At 41.4% G+C, this 23,367-nt stretch overlaps 1 protein-coding gene across 3 annotated transcripts in view; it reads right to left on the reverse strand.

Moving 5' to 3' along the window:
• Nucleotides 1-51: 51 nt before the first annotated feature.
• Nucleotides 52-23,367, reverse strand: part of pag1 (phosphoprotein membrane anchor with glycosphingolipid microdomains 1) — a 50,053-nt gene continuing 26,737 nt past the window's right edge. The window contains exons 2-8 of one of the 3 annotated variants that reach the window (XM_040122694.1): nt 15,789-16,020; nt 14,238-14,295; nt 11,081-11,177; nt 10,452-10,621; nt 9,779-10,219; nt 3,241-3,300; nt 52-2,947 (exon numbers count right to left, since the gene is read on the reverse strand). In XM_040122694.1, the coding sequence (XP_039978628.1) occupies nt 2,585-2,947; nt 3,241-3,300; nt 9,779-10,219; nt 10,452-10,621; nt 11,081-11,177; nt 14,238-14,295; nt 15,789-15,976 (1,377 nt within the window). In that variant the 5' untranslated portion in view covers nt 15,977-16,020 and the 3' untranslated portion in view covers nt 52-2,584. The remainder of the gene's footprint in view (nt 2,948-3,240; nt 3,301-9,778; nt 10,220-10,451; nt 10,622-11,080; nt 11,178-14,237; nt 14,296-15,788; nt 16,021-23,367) is intronic. The other 2 variants (XM_040122695.1, XM_040122696.1) reach the window with 2 other exon arrangements.

The following is a 23,367-nucleotide window of genomic DNA, read 5'->3' on the forward strand; positions in this document are numbered from 1 at the left end:
GTGTTGTCCTGATCAGATTTGGCACTAAATAATCCCCCTTTGGCAGATCATTTCCTTAGAGGTCATTTATAGTATTCTGTGAACACCATTATATCTAAATGATGGCACCACCCTTGATACACAACCACGTCACTTGGTAGAGGAACAATGTACTCAAAGGGTCATGTATTTTTTTGGCAGTGTAAATAACACTGACAATTACCTTGTCACAGACAATGAACATCATTTTTTTGAGGGCGTCACTTAAAAATACTAGGAGTGGATCGCATTTAAAATCCTCTTTGATGGTAGTTCTGCTGGGAGATGTAACAGCGTTTCTAATATCCGATGTCATTTATGAATCTAATACCATTCAGCAAGGGCTGCCTCTGTTTGTCTGAACCACCACCAACAAGCTCCTGTATTTCTAATAGAACATGAGCTAAGGCTGGAGATACTGTAATACTGTGATACTGTAATATTTTGATGTGGGTGGAAGCAGATGACACCTATTTTTCTGCAAAAGTGGGGAGAGACTGCAGTGAAAGATACATTTACAGCAAAAAAAAACTGGCCCTGTTAATTTGAAAATAAACACCCAACAATAGCATTAAGATGTAATTCAGTTTTTTTTTAAATTAAAGTACCACATTTACTGTTTCTTAAAATGCACGTACCAAAACATTGTACCATATTTCTGACATGTGATTGGTTACTACTTCTCAGAACTCAAAGGCAATTTGACAACTCCGAGTTACATTACACAGCAAAAAGCCATTGGGCAACAGGGTTTCGGTTTTCCTCAAAACAAGTCATACATACAGTATAATCAGTGCTCTTAACAGACTTATACTAAAATTATATCACTCTGAACATTGTACAAATAAGTAAAAGCTTACATAAAACTTCCAGCGAGTAATGGTTAAAATAGTGCTCTAACTATATACAAGCCTTGGTTGGCATGTCGTCAGTACAAGCTACAAACAGACACATATGTTTTTTTCAGAGGGCTACTAGTGAGTCGAAAAGCATTAGATATTCAAGTTGTGCAGAGATGTAACTGATTTGTAATGATGCTTTTGATAAATGCAGTACCATAATATTAAACCTTGTGCTTTAAAATAATCTAGGATGCCAACTGAAGACTGTATACTGTACCAACTGTAGGCTCAAAAAGCTGACAACTAAAAAATACATTTGATCAATAACATTTACATTAATAATACAAGTTTGTTGTGTCATTTTATCACATTACCAGTCTTTGAATGTTTTGATCCCTGTGCAAAATGACAAAAAAAAAGAAAATATGGTCTCATCAGACATAATTTTTTAAACAATTATCCTTTAAAAAGTCCAGGGAAAGTGTACCTTTACAACTGTCATTATCCCACATCTCACCTTCATGTAGTATCTCAATAAAAATGCTAGAAAGTTCTATAAAAGCCTATTTACTTTTCTCTCACAGACATACTTTGCAAAATTTCACAATTACACAACAATATGCATCTTCAAATAAATATGAATTTCACAAAAAAAATGTTGACATTGACTGTAAAACGTCTAAAAATCCATTAAAATGTATTGTGAAACCGGCAAACTCACATGAAATTGACTTCCTTCCCTAAGCTCTTGTTTCCATTTTGGTTCTGCAGATGTTGTGCATGGTCCCTGTCAAATAAACTAATAAACTAAACTAGTTTTTCATATCCCCTGACCTGTAACATGTCGAACCCACACCTTTGCAGTGAACAGTCTCAGCATAAGAACATGTATGTAGCAGTCAGAGAGTCCTCATTTATATTTGATGGCACAATCTATCAAATGCAATGTTTGTCTTGACTAATTATTTGGTCACAGAGAAGACTGGTTTTTGCTCTCCATGCCAAGATCCCATTCATAGGGATCTCAAGCCGAGAGCGCACGGTGGAGGTGCTGCCAACCTGACAAGGAATAGCCTAGAAATACGCTGTGAGACCTCAATAAAACATGACACTGAGTCACCTGGAAGAAGCTAGAAAGTCCCTAGCAGCTGCAGATGGGGCATACAAATAATGTTACCTTCATATGTACAGTAAGTGCATGAATTTCATGAGTACATGGCACTGAATTCTTGATATCTTTTGTGTATCACAGGCACAGATAGTGTCCTTAGCTAACCCTTGAAATCCTGCATGTGTGTTTAGATAGAATATTTAATATTTATTTGATATTTTTTCACAATCAAGTGTTCATTATATGCAATGTCAGCAGAGATTAAAAAGAGGAATTTGATGATGATCCAAAGTGCAATCTTCCACATGGTTAATGTCCAGAGACTGAAGAACTACAGTTCATTTACTAGTAGGCCTACCAGTACCAACAACATTGACCCTGGGTGATAAATTAAAAGTCCAGATATGATAAACCGTACCCAAGCTGTAAAGAGGACACTCATGCATTGATGACGGATGTGGTTTGGTGAGCCATTTTCTGCTGTTTTCCCCAAGTCATGCACCAAAAGCATGCTTGGTAGCAGGTTCAAAGCAATGCAGTGGCGTCTGTAAGATGTGTCCGATAGGAAGCTTCTCCCAAACCACCACAGACGAAGATAATGAGGGGGAAAAACTCAGAGGCGGGATGTTTCCCGGCCCAGACCCAACTCTCCGACGCTCTCATAGTCAGGCTCTGCTTTGGCAGTGTCTGACCCCTCTGCCCCCAGCCCCTCCCTGTGGTCATCATCTGAGCTACTTGTCTTTGGGATGCGGATGGTTTCGTAGCCGGGATCTGTGCCGTCCAAGATTGGGTCTTCCCCCAGCTGGGGCTCGTCGGGCTGGGGGTAGATATCTCGGACAGTGGCATAGAGGTCACTGGAGGAAGAGGCTGGGACCAGACCTTTGATCTCTGCGATGCTGCTGTAGTCATGCTCTTTGTCTTCCTCGTTCACAGCATCGTCACAGTTTGTCTTGTTGACTGTAGAGTACACAGCTGACTGAAGGACACAGAAGAGAGACGTTGTTAACTTAACTACATTTATTGAGATAACAGCAATGAGAACACAAAAAGAAGCAGTCCTTGATGCGTTCATATCAAAAGATCCCTGCTAGGTTTTTTCCCTCCTAGCATATTGACTGATATTTTTATGATTATTTTACCAGTTTTCACTTTTCTTATTCTTTTTTTTTTCTCTGGTCCTTGGAGCATTGGCATTCAGAGTGTAAAGTGCTGCCATCTTGGGACTGGAAAAGGCAGTTTGGGGAATAAGGGAGTTGAACACACATTTACCTCATTGTCTGACAGAACGTGGTTGTCGAACCCTGGTGCAGGAGACAGAGGGGAGTGTAACTACATTAGAAAAGAACAAAAAGATAGATTCAGATATGGCAGCCTGTGTATGAAGAGAAAAGACTGAGTGCAGAGTCAGACATTTAAAACACAAGTCTACAAAGTGGGTGCTTACTTCAACTAAAAGTGGCTGTTGGGAATATTTGAAGGGATGTCACACATTTTTAAGAATTTGGTGGCGTCTTCCTGTTGTCAAAATTTAAAGTACCAATTCGTCGAGTTTGAACAGTTTCTCTTATAAATAAAAGCAGCAAGCTGTACTTCAGAAACAGAAACTTCAAGGGAATGCATTTAAGGTATGGTTGCAGTTCTTATTGATCTACATTGCTAAAACCATGGTGGTAAACTATTGACCTGTTCTCAAAAACATGAACACCAGTGGAAAATCTCTGTGAATGTCTTAAGAGAGTGCTTGGTAACCGATCAATAAAGTGAACTTCTAAACTATTCCCAGCAGTGGGAGAAAAACAAGCTCTGCATTTGCCATTTCTGCTGTGATACATATAAAGCTAATGTTGTTTACAACCACCCATTCATTAAGAAAAATATTGAGTGAAAGTCAATAGGCAGTGACAGAGAGGGTGATGTTTTTGTGCACAGCTTCTGTCCACTTTGCCTTATGATCGATGAGGGAGCCATTAATCAACAACGCACACCTGACAGCAGCGCCAAACAACCCAGGAGTCTAACAGGAACCTCAATATCCCTGCCAGCGTTGACTAAATAGTTCATATTACGTACAATTTTTATGTACATCTCTGAGAGGAAAACATTGCTTGTTGTGTTCAATTCTGACTCGATGCAAGGAATAAATTCCGATTTACAAATTCCTTGGTTAGAGGTACCAAGGTTCATGCTGATGCATTTGAAAAAAGGGAAAGCTGTTCACTTGTTGAACCATAGTCCTTAGTGGCTGTCAAGGGCACATCTCCCCGCAAGCTACACTCTTATGTATGCAATGAAAAACTACACACAGATCATACATCGAACCGTCCACCCGAGCTGTGTGTCGTAGCATCTTCATGCAGATACATGTTTCTCTGGCATTTCCTCAAAGAGCGTAAATCAATGTGATTACTTTATGGATAACGTTTGTTTGGAGACATGATTGCTTTTATAGATCTGACACACTCTGCAACGCAGCTCATGCCTTTTTCATTTTGCTTTAATTAGCCAACCAATTAGGCAGAGTGACCTAAAAGGAGATTTCACGCAGGTGACTTGACAAAGTCACTGCACCTCAGAGTGTGTCTCATAATATTTGTTCATATGATCTGCAGCCTCCTTATTCTTGGCTCAAGTATGAGTACAAATTAAAGAGGAATTTTCATTTAGTCGGTCACATAGTCAGCAATAAACACATTTTTTAACCTGGGTTTGATGCATATGAACATTAAATAGTCCTATAAACTTTATTCAATGCATATTAAAATTATATCAAGACCTATGTCAGTTAATGGAGGGGAGACATTCCATGTGGGAGATTAATATTTTGTTACAATAAGACGCAATGTGTTTGCGTGTATGTGTGTTGCAGGAGAATTTCGGAGTGTGTTTATGTGTACGTAGGAGACACAATGACACAAAGGACATGCAAGTATGACAGTAAGTTGATTACAGTCACCTCAGAAGATGGACATCTCAGGTGTCAGTGTGTCAGTCATGCCGACGTGCATGTTGACATGCACACATATAAATCAGTACTAATATCTCAGCTAAGATTACCTATGCTCCCTCTCTTGCATGCGTTCATTCAAATATAAACAAATCCAAACAAACTGTAGATATGCAAAATATATATACCATATTAACACCAACTCAAATTATAAACAATGACACACCCCTTCACACGCAGTTATATTACATACCCAAATCCCCCTATATCACAATAGTGATTCCCCATTCCTACAGGCCGCTCAACAGTGCTGACACGCCGAATATCGCAGTTTACCATGACCATGTCCCCAGTGTATACCCCAGCGGCCCACTGGCTGGGTCAAATTCATTTCCTGCAAATCATATGAAAGGGCCACAGGCGACACACAGTCAAATGACTGAAAACAAGTGTTACTGCTGTTTATGACGGTTAAATAACTGTACAACTGCACGGGATCAGAGAAGCTGTGAATAAAAGGTCACAAAAAGGACGTGTGAGTGTGCGTTTGTATATGTGTCTGCTGTGAAATGTTAAACTAGAAAATGGGTGTACAAATGGTAAAATACGTGTATATGAGAAGACCTGCCTTTGTGTGAACGTATAAATAAAAATGCGTGTGTTTGTGTGTGTGTGTGTGTGCGTGCACCTGTGTGTGTAGGTGTGTGTAGGTGTGTGTATGTGAATCAGAGACAGAGATAGAGAGAGAGTATCTGTAGCCCATATCATCCATCATGAAGCCAGACTAACTGACATAGTGATGGTGGCCAGCTGGTGCTCACTGGCCCCAGACACACATACACTCACACATTCACAACACATACAGTCTTGGTCTGACAAGACAAAACACCGATGGCTCCTGGTCATACACGGGCGTAAACCCCGGGGAGCCTGGAACATTCAGGGTTAACCTTAAATCAGCCCCAGGGAGTCTATGTGTAGCAGAATATATGTGAACACACACATGTTGGTATCTGTGTGTGTGTGTGTGTAATAAGGGGGATGGGGAGAAATAAAAGAATTAATGCTGACTAGACACGCCAACAAGGTACGTGTGGGTGCGTATATAAATGAGTACACTTTGGAGCATGTGTGTGGCTGCCAGTGTGGTCTGGACATACATTGTAGCTCAGTGGATCAACATTTCATCATGGATGCAGGGGTCAGATGAGGCTAGACTCGCCTGATGTCCAAATGAGCTACAGTGATTAACTAATTGGCTGCAACACCAGGGACAAAGGAACAGAGAGATGTGACTAAAAAAAGAAAAGAGAAATAAGGAGAGGGGGAGGAGATGAACAGAGGAAAAGAGAACAAAGATCACGGAGTATATTAAAGGATAATTCTGCTTTATTACAACTTGGGTCTTATTTTCATAGTTTTGGCAGTTATTTTTATTGGTTATGGTAACATTGTACTCACCAAAGTAATTGCTGAGATCTGGGAAAATGGTAACGTTGCTACAACAGTCTACCAGGCTAAAAAAGGAGCAGTCAGACAATCAGACCGGATGCAAACAAGCCATCAGCCGTATTATCTAGACCACTGTATTTGAAGGTAAAACCGAAAGTGAACCCATCACAAATGTAGGTAATAACCCTCTTTGCACAAGAAAACTGTGCACGCACAACTACGGCAAGTACTGTAGTTAAACTGAACCAGGATGTCAGTCTGTAGATTGTGATGAATAATTACAACGGACAGTTTATTTAACGATTTTACTGTTGGTCTCTGTTTTTTCTTCCAAATAAGTTTGGCTAACTTCTTAACTATGACCGGGATGATAGCCAACATAGGAATTATGGCCAAAACGTCAGAGTGTACAGCCATGTTAGCAGCTCTGTGAGACTACTTAGGCACGAGAGTGCTTTGAGCTAAATGTTACCATGAGCACGCTAACATGCACATAGTGACAAGGGTAACATGCTGATGTATCCGGCCTGAGATCACCAAAGTTGTTGCAATTCATCCTGAGAGGGACATGAATTTTTGTACCAAACTGATCACAGTCTGTTGTTGAAACATTTCCCTCAAAAACTCAAATTTCAACTTCATGGTGACGCTAGAGGAAAAGTCAGGGGATCAACAAATTCTTTGGCATTCATCGTCTGGGCACCGTGGATATCAGTGCCAAACTTAACAGCAATCCATCCAGTGGTTGTTGAGATATTTCAGTCTGGACCACAGCGGTGGTCTGACCAACACTGCCTTATTTAGAGCCACGCCAGGCACATTGCTAAAAATGAGAAAAGTTATAATAAAGCCTAATTATCCTTTAAAATAGGAGAAGGGAAAGTAATGCAGAGGAAAGGGCAAAGCAAATATGAACAGAGCTTAAGAGAGAAGTGAAGAAAAGAAGAACAGTTGCCACCTCATGCGGCTTTGTTGCAGATTGACAATGTGGGGTTTGTGTTCGTGCGCGTGTCAGATTCTAGCAGTCTGATGAAATTCTTTCTGAGCTCTGACAGGCTGTTGGTTTGTTGGTTGGTCTGTGGTTCTCCGATGGATCTCTGCATGTGGAAGACCGCATGCTGAGAGCAGCAGCAGCAGCAGCTCTACTCTGGTTCAGCGCATGACACTGAACCACTTTTCTTCTCTCCTTTCACCTCCACACTCCTTTATTTTACTTTTCTTTCTTTTACTCTTCTCCCCTGTCTTCTCCTTTACATCTCCATCTCTCACTCTTTTTCCTCTCCCCAATACTGTTTCTTCTTTATCACCCTTCTTTCTTTTCACTTCACTCCTCTCCACTACAGATGGCTTCATTTGTTTGCTGCTACTTTTCAGTTTTTCTTTCATTCTCTCTCTATCTCACTGTCTCTTACTCCTGACACTCTTTCCTCCTCACCCTCCATGCCTCCCGGTCCTTCCAGTGTCTTTTGAGTCAATCTCCCATCATCTCTCAGTCACTGTCTCTGTTTCATCTATTACTCTCTCTTGCAATTCCCACTCCAGCTCCAATTTTCATTCTCCTCTCCTCCCTTCACCATTTTCTCTCTCTCTCTTGAATTTCTCCCCCTAGGTCCGTCACTCTCCCTAAAGCAGCACTGAGCTGGCAGTTTAGCAGATGATAATTTTGTGGGGGATATGTCTCCCTTTTTTTGTTCTCCATTGCCTCTTTCTCAAGCCAGCCACCTTGACTCTTTTACACAGGGTGTCCGAGCAGATGACCCACCTCAAGTTTATGTGGGGATAAACTGGATATTGAAGATCATTCCGGTCATTTGAGAATGAGAGAGAGGATACTTATTGTGCCATCAGACTGTCTGACTTTTTTTTTTGTCAAAAATTAGTTTGTCACATGGCAATATGTACTCTGACAAGTCATTAACATTTTGGGTACCTTTATTTTGACTTTTAAGCATTAATGGTCTTAAATGTGTTGTTTCTGGGAGGTTCGACCTGCAAAACACCAATCGGTGCTAAGGATGTAGAACGGAGGACCCATCATGTGACTGCGGTTAAAGTATCTGAAAAGTTCTGAAAATGTTGTTGAATCTGAAGTTTTCTCAAAATAGATGATTTTATCAAAACATTATAAATACCATTGATAAAGGTTAACTAAGCTGAGAGTCTTTTTTTTTTTTTTTTTGAACTTTTTTGAAGTTGGTGAAACGTTGATTAGACAGCTAGCCTGCTAGTATTAATTATGCAGCTCATGCTACTATTTATTAACAAGAATGAATGTTATTATTAGTAACAAGTCAATGTGATCCCTTCACAGATGACAGCTGTGAAGGTCAAAATTTTAATATGTAGGTATTCTGAGATAAATTCTGTTTTTTTTTTTACTGTAGTTAGCAAATTGCTGAAAATTTTAGCGATCTGATGCTAATGCTACCATGCTCCTAACTAGGTCTGTGTCTGTTTATAACTTGTGTACAGTGTAGCCAGTCCAATCAGAGCCTACCAAGTATTTTGGATGTTACATTAAACAGTAAAAGTCCTCACTTATATGAGCAGATGTATGGCCAACTAGTAATTGTAATAGGAAAGTTGTTTTAACCTGGTCGGAATAAACTGGAATAGTATGTGGCTTTGTTGGTCACCAGCTATCAGTCACTGCATGTCAAACCAAACCAACAGAACTTAGTGGTGTGTCATTCTAATCTGAGAAGAGGAAGGGCCAATTCATCAAAATAATACAACTTGCTGTCATTAGAAACCACTCGAATGGTACGAAAAGTAGCCCACATTATGACAACAAGGCCACAACATTTTTTTTTTTAATGAATAAAAAGTTGGACAGAAAACCAATCCCCAAAACGCAGTGATGATAATGACTAAATTCAGAGTTTAGACACTGACAGTGACGACCCTCTTCAAATCTGTCAGTCCAAATCTTTGATGAGCCCAAGTGTTTCTGTTTCTGAATTTAAAACATGTTTTTGAATTGCTGTCTGTGCCCAAAGATCTTACATCATAATTCCTCTCAATAATTAAATACATAAGTTTTGTGTATTAAAACAAAGGAAGACTACTGTCCCACTTTTTTCAACAAGATTAGTTCTTTCTATAAAGCCTCAGCGATAATTTCCAGCGGAAATTTCTCACAGTTAAAAACTCTAACGGTAATCCACCTGATCAAAAAAAAAAAAAAAAAGCCCTTTAAAAACGTTTAAAAATAGGATGCAAGGGCTGAAAATCTTAATTCATATTCTTACGGGAGAGTTTTAAATCTCTATTTGCATTTTGTGTTCGTTTTCTGCTTCTGCATTGCTCTTTTAAATGTGTTTTTCTCTGTCTCATTGACTTAGGAATGAACCCACATTATGCAAAAGATGTACATGTGTGAGACCACAGACTGCAGACACACACACCTACCATCCTCACCTCTCCATTGTGCAGCCCAGCCCCCGCCACCCCATTCATCACCAGCGGCTGGTTGTCGTTTTCATCCAGAACCTTCTCTGGTACTGGCGGGGGTAAGTCCTCCTCTGGTTCCTCCAGAGGCTTGTGAGAAGGCATGGGGGCATTATCAGAACGCCTTTTGGCCTCCATGTCGGCACTGTGACGGCTCTTCTTATTTAGGTCGATGGAAGCGTACTCCACCCCCGTGCACAGGGGCCCCCGCTCAGGTGTGCAGGGGCTGAGGTGGCCGTTGAGGAGGGCAGGGGAATGATGGGGAGGTTCGTCGGGGCTCAGCTGGATGGTACCATTGGGGAGGCCAAGCTGCACAGGGGCGTCTTTGAGCTCCTTGACCGTCTCGTACAGGGAGTCTTCGACGCTGACGTCACGTGACGCCACTGCCATCTCTTTCACCACCTGGATAACAGATACATACAATACACTGGATTCTTTAATACAGTTGTAAATTAGCTAAATAAATTTAATGCATTTAACTGAAAACTCAATCAATCCATCAACCTCTTGTGGAAAATTTTAAAAAAGCTCAATCCATCAACCAATCAAAGCTTTAATCTCTTCTGCAGCGCGTTCAAGCTCAGTGCAAGTAAAAACTTGATTCTGCTGTTGCGAGGTGACTTTAAACATTGACCTCATAGGTGCTGTCCCCTGAGGGCGGGGGTCTGTCCCTGATAAGGGTGTTGTTGGGAGGGATGCTGGGAAGCTCGCGGTCCTGAGGACACTTGGAGGACCTGAGCTCTGATTGGCTGGAAAGCATCTCTTCTGACAGCTGGGGACTGGTATCCTGTGTGTCTGTGAGAACTAATAGAACGGAGAAAACAGAGAGAGTGAGGGCGAGTGAACAGCTTCTCGTTTGATGACTTTCAAAGCGAACAAAATGAATTTTTAACATTCACTTCAAAGTAGTTTTGTTATGAGTCACTATTTTCCCTTTTCATGACAATAGATCTGTTACTATTTCCAGGTTCCTTTTAATTATGATAGCTACTCATCCTGGTAAAGAGACTAATGACTATGACTAAGAACATTGCATAGATAAGTCCATAACAAAGCAACAGCTGAGGTCAAAAGTGTTGCATAACAACATCTTCCAAGCAAAATCTATTATCCTGTAGCTGAATTTATTAAGCTAATGGACAGCAGAAACATTTTGCGCTTTGCTAACTGCGAGTCTAACATTAATAGCATATAGCTAAAATAGTTACCTACATGGACAGTGAGGGCATGACTTGCTAAGCTAACCTAACTATCTTGGCTTACTTGTACCGCTGGTTAGAGGACCATTGTGAGAGCTGCTGACGGCCACATCAGTTGCTGGACTGTCTGCTGATTGGCTGATCGTCTCTCTCTCTGACACCTGCACCACAAAGGGGCAAGATGTTAGTCACTACTGGGCTCACAACTCACAGGCTGTGCTGACAAAATGAAGGCATTTAATGCACGTGAAAAAAATCAACTCTTTGCTTATTTCAGTGTCATGTCAAACACCAGGCAAACACCAGGCAGGAATTAACAAAAATGTTAATTCCTGAAGGGAAGAGAAATCCATCTGCACAAAACCTATGCTTTTCTTAGCTTTTCCAGTCGCATTTCCGATTACTTTAAGCACATTATCAGTATGTTATTGATGCTTAATTAAATGTACTGTGTTTTTACCCAGCAAGAAAAGACATCTAAAGATAGCTATCAATTTCTGCAAGTGTAAAAAACAATACTGATAATTGACTTAGACCTAATGAAGATACGCTACTGTTCATTCTTTTGTAATCGGGTATTTTATATTCTTAATGTCATGTTGACTCATTAATAAGAGACACTGAAGACATGACACAAATAACTGCACAGTTTAACAGAAGAGGGTAAAATGACAGCATTAGTACTGTGTCATGAAAATTATTCAAACCATAGAAGATGATACTTTATGGGCACCCGCAAGGATATTTGTTTACCTATTTTACCTTCCCTCCCTCTAGAGGAAAGTCAGAGCTACAGAGCAATAACCCTGAAGCTGGCAGGGATTCGATGTTGCTCAAGGACACTTCAGAAGATTTTTCTAACACTGAGTGAGCCCTTGTCCTCCAGTTGAAGGCTGCCTCCCTAATTGCTGCATCCCATGGCAAATTCTGCAGCTCTAATTAAACTGTGATAATGCAAAAATCCCCACCGTTCGGTTTGATCAGCCTCCACAGACTCTAATCAGCTCTGCGGGTGAGCAAACACTCAAATCAACACTCTCATCAACTCCAAACAATAGTCACTGACAAGAAATGGCGCCACTTAACGCAGGAAGCGCTGGGCACCTGCCGTGTTGAGGCATGATTTATCACCATTGAGTTGAAACATAAACGGTCTTGTTTCCATTGGCAAAGGTATCACTCGATCGCTCACTGCTAACAGCTTAGAAAACACTGTGAATATAAATAAACTGGTGTAAGTCAAAGATTGTCTTTGTTAAGGCTTGTTGTTGTCCTTCCTTCTGTGTGAGCAATGAGGTTGTGCATTAGAAGCTCCACAACCCCACCTAGTGGCCATCTGCTTTCATAACAGTTGGTGTCTATGATGTAATCTTTAACTATTTTATGACCCAAGTATCTCTTATGTTATTCTTTTGTTCCAGCTTCTCCACGAAGGCAGGACATACGTTCTTAACTTAATCAGGATCCAAAATGGGTCACGCAGCCCTTTTTCTGGCTGAACCTCACAAGCCACGAGTTGCGGTGTTTTAATGAGGTTGGGTAAGGACCGAATGAGACACTGAATATAGACAATTCGCACCCTTGAGGTTAAAAAAGTTAGCAACCATCTAACGTTATGTGTGAAGGACGAGGAGGTGTGAGAGGCCTTTATAGTGTTAGGACAGTCAGACTGGTTGCGGGTGAGCGAGGAAGAGCCAATCTACTCATCCACAAAGACAAAGACCCCCATTTACCCCGTCAGGCTGTGACATGGTCCGTCATTTAAATGGGAACCTCCTGACACAATTTGACAACCCCCGAACTGTGCTACTGCGTAAAGGTTACAGTGAAGATATCCATCAAATGCAAAAAAAAGGCTCAGAGGAATGTGTACGTGCACAGTGAAGAATGTACACACGCATACACACGCACACACACACACACACACACACACACACACACACACACACACACACACAAACACGCACACACACACACACAGAAAACTCCAGAAGGAGTGACAGAATAAGAGCATAAGTGGATGTCACTTGGTCTGTGTGAGCCAGGCATTCGTCAAACTTAAATGTTGCTTGGTTACTAAATCATCGGCATTATGTCTGTGAAACAGTGTTCAAGAGGACATGTACACTTAACATCATTAAGAGTACTACATACCTAGAAAGGGAAAGGTCAACTCTATAAATACTGAATGATCTGTTTTTTTTTCACATCTTTGTGCCCATTGTTTTTTTTGCGTTACTGAGTTTAATTTCATTCTTTCTTTCCAGTGACTTAAGAAAAAGAAACACACACTACAATATGAAAACAACTGATATAAGTATAGCAGTCAGTGGAATTTCCCACAAGTGCTCTCTTAGCGGGAACAAACACTTCCTCATCAGCGGCTGCATGCAATTTAGAAACAATCTTGCTAACAACTGCAGGGTTGCAATCAGGAGGGAATATAGGGAGGCTATGTTTTTGTGTGTGTTTCTGCATCTGCATGATGGAGGTGGGTTAGGAGGCAAATGTCCGAGGGTGTGTGGGTGTGTCACAGGATACCAGGACGGAGACTTGTGTGAGTGTGCATGTGAGTGTGTGTTATTCAGGCATGCGGCCAATGTGGAAGCTCTATCCACAGCCTCATTTACCAGTGGTTACACTGTCTGATTACAGACATGTCACTCTCCCACGCTGGGAGTAGTGACTGTATGTCCGTGCGTGTCTTGCTATGTATGCATGCTTCCATCCGTAACACTATGTGGGTGCTTTTGTTTGAACAAGAGAACAGGTCAGAGCAAGCACTGTTTATGAATTCACATTTAATTATTTATTTTCTCACTTCTGGCATGGACAGAGTGTCTTGTTTCTTGACTCTCCCAAAAATTCCACCATGTTACTGAACCCTGACATCGTCTATCCTAAAACTCCTAAAAAAAAACATCTATGGTTACACCTCACTGGTTGCCTAGAGACAGTGTAAGAAAGCAAATGTGTATATGTGGGTGTGATTACTAATATGCCTGACACACCGTGGCAAGCTGGCTCAAAACACACATCACGCCACACGGATAACACATACACACTCACACGCACAAAAAAAACACATGACACATGAAGCCACCGTCTATGTGATGCTTCAGTATCCCTTGAAACTGTTCCTTTAATTGCTCTTTAAAATAGCGGTTTATGCGTGTTTCGGCTATTGCAAAAAAAGGGGGAAAACCTCAAGTCTAACTCACTCCATTCATGAGGTTGTCATGGTCTCCTGCTGGATGTCCATTGGCTGCTTTCTTCTGCCTACAAGGGAGAGGAGTGGAGAGATGAGAGAACAGAGAAAGAGAGAAAGATAAAAGGTGAATGTTTATTGTTTCACCTGTCCCGCACTGGATTTCAAATTAAACTATGACATTAAAAGCTTGTTTTTTGGTTTGTTTGTTTTTTTGGTTTTAATGGGTGTAAGCTGCTAAAAAGTGTACTTTTAATATGCCTAAAATGTTCAGCATTCATTGACACTGTCATAAATGTGATAATTATACACTGGTGTTTCTAATATTCTGTCCGTGAGAAAATAAATAATTAAATGTGAATTCATAAACAGTGTAAAAGCGAAGGACAAAAAAAAGAAAAAACATGAGAAACACCTCTCAATATAATATAGTCCAGTACCACATCCCCTTTATGTATGACCTCAACAATAACACATAATTGAATTTAGACATTTCCAAAAAATGTTGCCAAAATCTTTGCATTAAGAGCTTCATAAAGAAACATGTTATGGCAAGACTGTTGTTATTGGATTGCTTTAGAATGTACATGTGTACCTAATAAAGTGGCCACTAACAAGTGACGATGTGAACAACTTTACTGTGACAATAGTGATGTTGGCATTAAAGTACCTTTTTGTATTGCCGTTTGTTTTTATCCATTGCTGTAGCTTTTTATTCATTTTAATTATTGACTGCGATCTATAAGCCTCATATAATAAGAGCTCATTGCACTTTTTTACTCTGGGGGCTGTGTATAAAGCAGTTACAGCTCTACAGTTTCTACATGCAGCATCAAATGTGGATGTTTAGATCTACTTTATACCCTTTCAAATTAAAGCAAAAAGTTGGCCCCTCTCGTTAGCACTGTCATTGTTTCATGCCAAATCCAGTGGACTGGAGCACATAGCCAAAGCAAAGCTGCCCAAATGCTTACAGAATGCTCTGTGTTTCACATGTTAGATGACATTAAAATGTCTATTATACTCTGGGTAGTTCAGCGGGACAAACAGACTGATTAAAGAAGTGATTCTGTGTTTGTGCTGATGACCACCAATGCTCTATATCTGCTTTGCCATCTCTCAGAGAAACTAAACATCTAACTGAATGATCTCTTGTTTCCCTCTGTATATTCTTATATATTCAAGTTTGTGTTATAGTTTGAAGACAGCCCTTTTCGACAGCACACGTAATCATTTATAATTGTTGTATTAAAGAAAAAAAAAAAACCCTGAGGGCAGTCTTTACTGTTACTAAGAGGCACTGTTCTTCATTGTTGTACCTACAAATACTGTAGCTAAGAATGCTCTCTCTGTTTTCAACATTCTCATGCACAGCTGCTGTAGATTTGGTTTAGATAGCTGGCACTGTAGGATGTGTCATTACATACAACCAGGAAACTGTTACCATAACAAACGTCTGCCTTTCCTGACCTCATCTAGATATGTGTTTCCTCGAACAGCAATCATATAAGGCCATTACTGTTCATGTATGTTTGTGTGTGTCTGTGTGTGTGATCGCGCTTACCCCTGGCAGCTAGCACACAGCAGCAGCAGCACAGAGACCAGCAGCAGGGCAGTGAGGGTGCTGAGGGTGACGACCAGGACCAGCTGCTCACTGCCCAGCCACGACGCCACCCCAGTAGCAGCTGCTGCCCCCGACCCAATGACACCCGCCTCCGGCCCCCACCACACTCCACTCAGCACCGGAGCCATGACGCATCACACTGTGGAAGGAGAGGACATCGGACAGGTACCGTCTGAGGAAATATATGAAAGAGAAAAAGAAGAACAAGATTTTGTCATTTAAATAAATGTTCAATTAAAAACACTGAAATGAAATGAAATAATTTACCATAAATGATAATGATGTTAAACCATTACCATTTCGAGGAGAAATTCGAACAGCTTTGAACAAACGGAGTTAGTGCAAAACCACATATATTACCTTACAGTGAGATTAACAATGTAGTGGAAGAATCTGTGTGTTTTTCAGCATTTCCTAAATGATTATCAATGGTGGAGCATAAAGACTATTTATTGAAGGTAACAGGCAGCCAGACTGCCCCAACTGCACTTGATCCGTCAAGCAAACATACTGAAAGGAGTTGATTTCAATGCAGCAGCTTCCTCACAGACGCTTGCATTTTCAGTTGTATCATGAAATGAGGAACAACATGGCCATTTCAGTCTGACACTAGTAGAACCCTGTTATTTATAATGACACACTTTTTATTGATCTGAACCTGTGCAATGGTGTTGTGCTTTTAATAGCTTTTTTAAGGGAGGTCCATGGAACAAAGAAATGAACTACATCAGGCTGAGGCTGCACAGGCAATACTCATTAGAAAGATAAATTCATTGTTGGTTTTGGTCATTTCAGGGAATTTTTTGATATTAAGAAATATATACAATATCACCAAACTTTGTTATCAAATCTGTGTACCATTCACCAGCAGCTCAACCGCATCCTGTGATCACACGTGGCCAGCAGGTGGCAGCACGAAGCGGAGTCAGACTGCACTGCAGACAGCGATCCGCCTTACTCTGCTGCAGTGGCCCTCACACCAGAGCCTCCACAACTGGTGTCTGGGCTCTGCGCACAGCATAAGCAACCTCGTCACGTCCCCGTCTAACAGCCAAAGTTGGGTTCCACTGAACTGATGAAACCCGATGTTATGACGGATGATTCATGGGGCTGTGTGGTGCTGCGGGGTGAGTCACAGAGGGGGCTGGCGGTGGCAGGGATGAGATTGTGTGCTTCTCTGAGCCTCGAAAAAACTCCGAACAAATAAATTTGGAGTGGTGGGGTTTGCATCCTACTGTGTGTGTGTGTGTGTGTGTGTTTGCTTGCTTGTGAAAGTGTAAATGTGAGGACATTAGGCACTGCAGTGACTGTGATAGAGATAGAGGGGTGCAGATGCAGGAATGAAAAGGTGATCAGAGAGAGAAGGTGACATGCTAGTGGACTGACAGGGAGAAGGAAAAAACAAACCACACAAAGTCAGGAATGTTTTCTTTCCGGCTATCTATTCTCCTTTCAATCAGCAGAAGAGACAGGTATAGCAGACCCAGCAAGGATCGGTGACAGAAATATGACAATCCATCTTCCCTCGTCTATATTCTCCTGGCGTATGCATGAGCCAAACTCTAGTCTGGAGTAATGTGTATGTATGTCTGTGAGTTCACAGAATGTGTGTGTTTTGTGCCGGTGGTGAAAAACAACACTGTGTGTCTTTGCTCGCCTATGCTAATGTGACTGGGGAATGTGGGAGTTGGGGAGGCGCTCCTCGTCTTCTGGCAGCGAGGAAGTTTCGTGGCGAATCAGATGAAGCTGCAGAAGCCAATTTTAACTTCTTCAAAGGCCACTGAGGAATTCCTGTTTTTGTTACAACGCTGGTTGTGTTTTCCCCGACGGAAAATACACCAGAGCTCATGTCAAACTCAAGTATGTTTGTGTCTTTTGATACCCAAATCAAAAACATATTGGGTAACAGGCTGCCTGCAACCTCTCAGCCACACACACACTTTCTGCTCACACACCCCTCAGTCATGTGCAGTGTCTATGATATTGTCTCCAATGTTTCTTGCATACAGGGCACACAAAATGTCTACTTTATTGACCAGTCAGCCCATGTAACTGAGAGGATAACAACCAGGTGACATCATCTCTGTATCATATCATATAACAAATGAAATCTACTGTGTTCACCACACTGTTTAATGTCATCGACACACACTTGTACACTCCCCAAGCTGCAGTGCTTGGGGAGTGTACAAGTGTGTGTCTACAAACATATGAATCTCGCTGCCAAACCCCTGAATCTTTGCTGTTACACCAGGGTTGTACATACAGGTGAACACACACGTTTACACTATTAGATGTTGATCTAGATCCCACAGTTTAGCTTGTTCACATGTGGTCGAAATGCCGTCGTTTTTCCATGACTAATGCCTGAAAAATTCCTCATCTGGTTCTGTCTGAGTGGCTCGTGTCCAGGTGTCACTATCTGGCACAGTGTGCCAGCTCGTGTGTGTCTCCGCTGGCACTAAAAGCAGAATAATTACCGGCTGCCACGGCACTGTGTCGCCATGGCAACATACCCTTCTAGCCATCAGCGCTATTTATGGTGGTAGAGAGAGAAAAAAAAATGAAATGAAAACATAAAAAACAGAAATGTTTTGAAAGCAACGCACAGAGCACTACTAAGCTGCAGGTGATGTGTGCGTTAAAGTATGTTATTGGTTTTAGTGTGCGTGGTTATGTCGTAACACCGGTTTTGAACCTAGGCCTTGTTGTACTGGATGATAATGAAGTTGAGGAAGTAAAAGTATTCAGGGTCAGCTGTTAAACTTCAATATTCTTGGAAAAAAAAAAAATTTAAAAAAAAAATCACAAACTTCTTGCGGCTCTCCTCAGGTGACAGTGTTACTCAGCTGTCATGGAAGAAGGTTTAGTTGTTATCACATGACATACATTAAGTAAATTAATTTCATCCCGTGATAACAGATGCTTGTATATGGGTGGGTGGATTGTAACATCTGTCTCCTTTCAAGTGGGGTCTCCGGCTTCTGATAGAGACCATCTCCATGAATACTGCGCAAAATTCCACCTGCTGAGGAAGGTGCAGGTGAGTGCGTTGGAAGCAACAAGCTGGACTTTGTGTTGAGACTTTTCTGTCATTATTTAAAGTCATTTATTTAAAAAATAACCACCAAATGAGATCACTAATTTTGAGCAGGCAAGAAATAATGACAAATTACGAAAAATATAGGAAAACTGGCATTTCTAAATTACCAATTAAATGACACTACCTTCACATGTTGAAGCTGGAAAGATTATTTTGTGATGATTCATCTAGGGATGCTCCGATCCGACTCTTTCTTTTCACTCCCGATAATGATACCTCAACTCACATAACCAGCCGAAACCAATGCTCTCTTTTTCCCCAGTTTAAAAGCTGTATATGACACTGTATAGTACTCATTGGGATCATTTTCATGTAAGGTAACATGGCCAGGGATTGCTGTGGTATTAAAAACAGATCACATAATTTTATCATGGCATTAACAAAGACACTGTGCTTGATGTGAATCAGGTATGTCATGGCCTATACCCAAACCACTTAATAAGGTTCATCCCTAGTTTCATTATTTATTATCTAAAACAATGTGCAACATTGATAATGAAATGAAAAACTGAAAAGTAGTAAGCTGTAATGATAAACCTGATTCTGACAGGATCAAAACTATCATACCACCAATGGATTTATCAGCTCATTATTTTAGCAACAGCTTCACCAAATTATGCTACCATAACCATTTAGTGCTACATGCGGTCTATTTTGTTAACTTTGATTAATCATTTGGACATAGAGGTATCTTAAGGTACCATAAAAGCTTTAAAGCAAGACTATTTAACTTTTGAAGGAAAAAAATCCTCCCTTGCTCAATCCAAAACACTCAGAAAACGGTAGCTTGTAGCGGCTAATGTTAGCTAATATTAGCAAACTTAGGATAGATACTGCAGTCTAGGCGACATTACTAAGTCAGTTTCTTGACTTTATGACACTAATCATCCTTCCGTTACCCTACATTTTAGCAATTTAACATTATCCTGTAAATGCCACTGTAAGCCAATGTTACAAAGGCGTGCTTTCACGTAGCATCACATTTGCTCCCTGTGAGGCAGGGAGCTTCAGCACATTCCTTGCACTTGTAGCCATCCCCTTTCATTCCAGTATTCCCTGTCTCCTACTCTGTTCTGCCGCATTTTATGTCATTAAAAAAAACCTCAGACTCTACTATCGTAACTCATATGGTATGAAGTACCTGTTAAGTACAAACACAGATCGAGCTATGGATAACATTGCTAACATGCTTCCCCTGTTGAGTAAAAAATGTGTGTGGCGCACACCATCTATTCTTCCCTGTAACGACACACTTCATTCCTAAGTACTCGATAAATACCACACATAAAAGCTCTGAGTATCTTTTTCAATGTGGAAAAACTCCTTACGGGCCACCACCACGTGACACAAGAAAGCTAGCCCAGGGCTACGACTGCACTCTCTTATGCTGTCATTCTCTTTCTCCCGGCGCTTTCAGACTTTGATGAAAGAAAACAGAAGCCCTGGAGAGATAGTAAAGAGACAACCAGAGTGGCTGTATTCTGTTTTGTGCCATAGAAAATAACTGACTGGAAAAGTCATTTGAAAAGAAATGTGTTTTGGGAATTAAAGGCAGAAATCCAAATTCTGCCCTACCCAGCTGTGAACACACATAGAACCAAGACTAACCAAAAACCACAAGCCCCATCGAGGCATAACCTACCGCGCAAGAAACTAGAGCCAAAGAGGCGAGGAATCCAATCTGAGCCCTTCTGCTTTACAGGCAGAGACCTTACCTGGCACTGCAATGAAGTGTACTAGCCAGACAGAGAGTGTGTGTGTGTGTGTGTGTGTGTGTGTGTGTGTGTGTGTGTGTGTGTGTGTGTGTGTGTGTGTGTGTGTGTGTGTGTGTGTGTGTGTGTGTGTTGGGGGTGGTGGTGGTTGGGGTCTCATCTGTTGGACAAGCTACTGGACAGCAGCAAAAGACAGACGGGGGAAAAAGGAGAGAATTTACATCTACAGGCAAAGCAGTGCTTCAGCTTCTGTGGATGCCTGTGTGGCTGTGTGACACCTCCCTCTGCAGGGTCCCCTGGGCGCACACAGACGGGAAAGGTTTACAGCTAGATGGCTACTGAGAAATGAGCCCAAGGAAGCTTCTCATAGGAGAGCCAAAGGCATTTCCACTATAATAAATAATCCAGCTTTTAGGGGAGGAGAAGCCTCAACTTTTTTTAAGAAGTCACACTTGTGTGGAGCACTGCAGGAAGTTCAAAGTAACATTTCTAAAATCACGAAAGGAGTTAGGAGAGAAGAAAGTGATGACTGGAGTTTATTCCGGACAATGAGAATTTTTGCTTCGGTTGCAGGGACTCTTCTTTGTGGACGTTTTGGGGAAATGAACCAGGATTTATTGTTACAAACGCGTTGTATGTAAAAGCGCCAATCTGAATTTCTGTGATTTTTCTGGGCAGCAAAAATATGAATACATGAATACATGGACTGCACAGAGATCTTTTGCTTCCAAACAACAACACAGTGCTCTGCAGGGTCTCTGTGTTGACGTTATTTTGGCAGGAGCACACACTTTGTACTAAATTGTGCAAAAAACTATTTCACTAGAACAGAAAAAGAAAAAGAAAAGCCTCCTTTAACAAACTCTACCCCCCTCCCCCACCCCCCACCTCCCATCATCGCCATCCTTCACCTCCAGCATGTGGCATCATGCGTTATCTTCGTTAGCTAGCCATCTAGTGGGTGTCAGAGGGGGAATGCCTCCTAATTGTTGACACCCAACTCAAAACATCATTAGGGTGATATGGGCATGACTGGGGCTTATCAGTGACCCACCAACCAGCACAAGTGATATGTGGATAAACACATAAACATGAATACACAAAAGCATACGAATGCACATCAACAGAGCACGATAGTGATAAACATATACATACATACTGTATATTCCTACTCATAGATACAATACCTTTTAATGCACAAATTGTCTTTTTAAAGAACTTTGGTTTTCATCCTTATTCCATCTTTGTGGGAAAAAAATGGTCATCATAAAAACAATGAACATGGATGCAGCAAATAACACACACACCACTGACCAGCTTGTGTCCTGACTGGAGGGCCATTTGGAGGGTGGGGGTGGGAGAAATGGGGGAGGGGAGAAGAAGGATAGGGGACTGCTGCCGAGAGAGGAGAGAATGGAAGGTGCAGAAACCATACTGCGGCCACAAGAATTCAGTGAGAAAGAGAGAGGACAACCGGGACAATAAAATAAAGAGAAACAGAAGCAGCAAAGGAAATGCAGAAAGAAAAGCAGAAGGCATACACAGGCCTAAATAGTCACATTGACACATACATCTTTGCACACACCCATCCCCAGGGAGGGTTGATGAAATACAACTCCCTGCAGGCTGCAGTGCAAGAGGGACCCTGCCCTGACTGAGACAATCTGATTCAGTGTGTACACATGCAGAGACAAAGCTATATCATTTGCATCACTGCAAAAAGAAACTTACAGTTTGTGTCAGTTCATAAATGAGGAGTGTGTGTGGGTGTATAGCTAGAGGACTGACATTGGTGGTTCACTGTTTATTTAATGCTGATCACTCCTTGCGCTGTCTAATTTACTAATCACTTCTCCGCATGTCTGCGTGCTTGCACAAGCATGAAAACAGGTGCTTCTGATGAAGGGACATAATCCGCGTTGCCTTAGCAACGCAGCCCATCCGAGGGGTTAATGGTTTTAGCATGAGAAATTGATCTATTCTCCCTAAATGGGGAAATTGAAACTGCATAATTTAGCAGGGCTCCCCGGCTTCTCTCTCCCCTCCTCTCCCTCTCTCAGATTACAGATATCTGTGTTATATCTTCATCCTTGCACAGGGCTGCGCTCCTCTCTCTTTCCAGATACAGCAGCTGTATCTGCTAGAAGCAGCATTTATTTCAAGCTCCCACTGAGGACACATAAACAAAATGTGAAGCATTTTCCCAGAGCAAATAAAGGTTTCCCTCCCTGAAGTTCTTCATAATTGAAAGAGATACGACAACCATGCAACCAAGAATTTTATGTCATAAAAACACAGTGCATGTGTTAATTCTGTTCTTCCTTTTCACTGCTTGTATGTTTTCTCTGTATTGTACTACGATAAAAATATTTTTGCAAGAGCTGAACTACATCATCCAGTCATTGTACTTATCTACTTTATGATAAGTCCTTCGCAACCACATTTCACTGCATTTTACAGATTTTCCGGGTGGTCCTGTGGTTAACTGGAGGATCTATTTTCAAGAATTCAACCTCATCTTCTCTCCTCTTGAATCCCGACCAGCTGCAAGGCCGCAGAAAAAGGCAACATGTGTCTTCTGTCTTCACCATAAATGACAACTCCCCCCCCTCCATAAGCATTTCAGTGCCCTGTCCGGTCCTGACCATGCGGAGCAATTATAGTCCACAGAGGCTCTGTGTGTATGTGCAGGGACTGTGTAAAA

This window comes from Xiphias gladius, chromosome 24 (genome assembly GCF_016859285.1).
Source record: "Xiphias gladius isolate SHS-SW01 ecotype Sanya breed wild chromosome 24, ASM1685928v1, whole genome shotgun sequence".
In the NCBI taxonomy this organism is placed as follows: Eukaryota; Metazoa; Chordata; class Actinopteri; order Istiophoriformes; family Xiphiidae; genus Xiphias; species Xiphias gladius.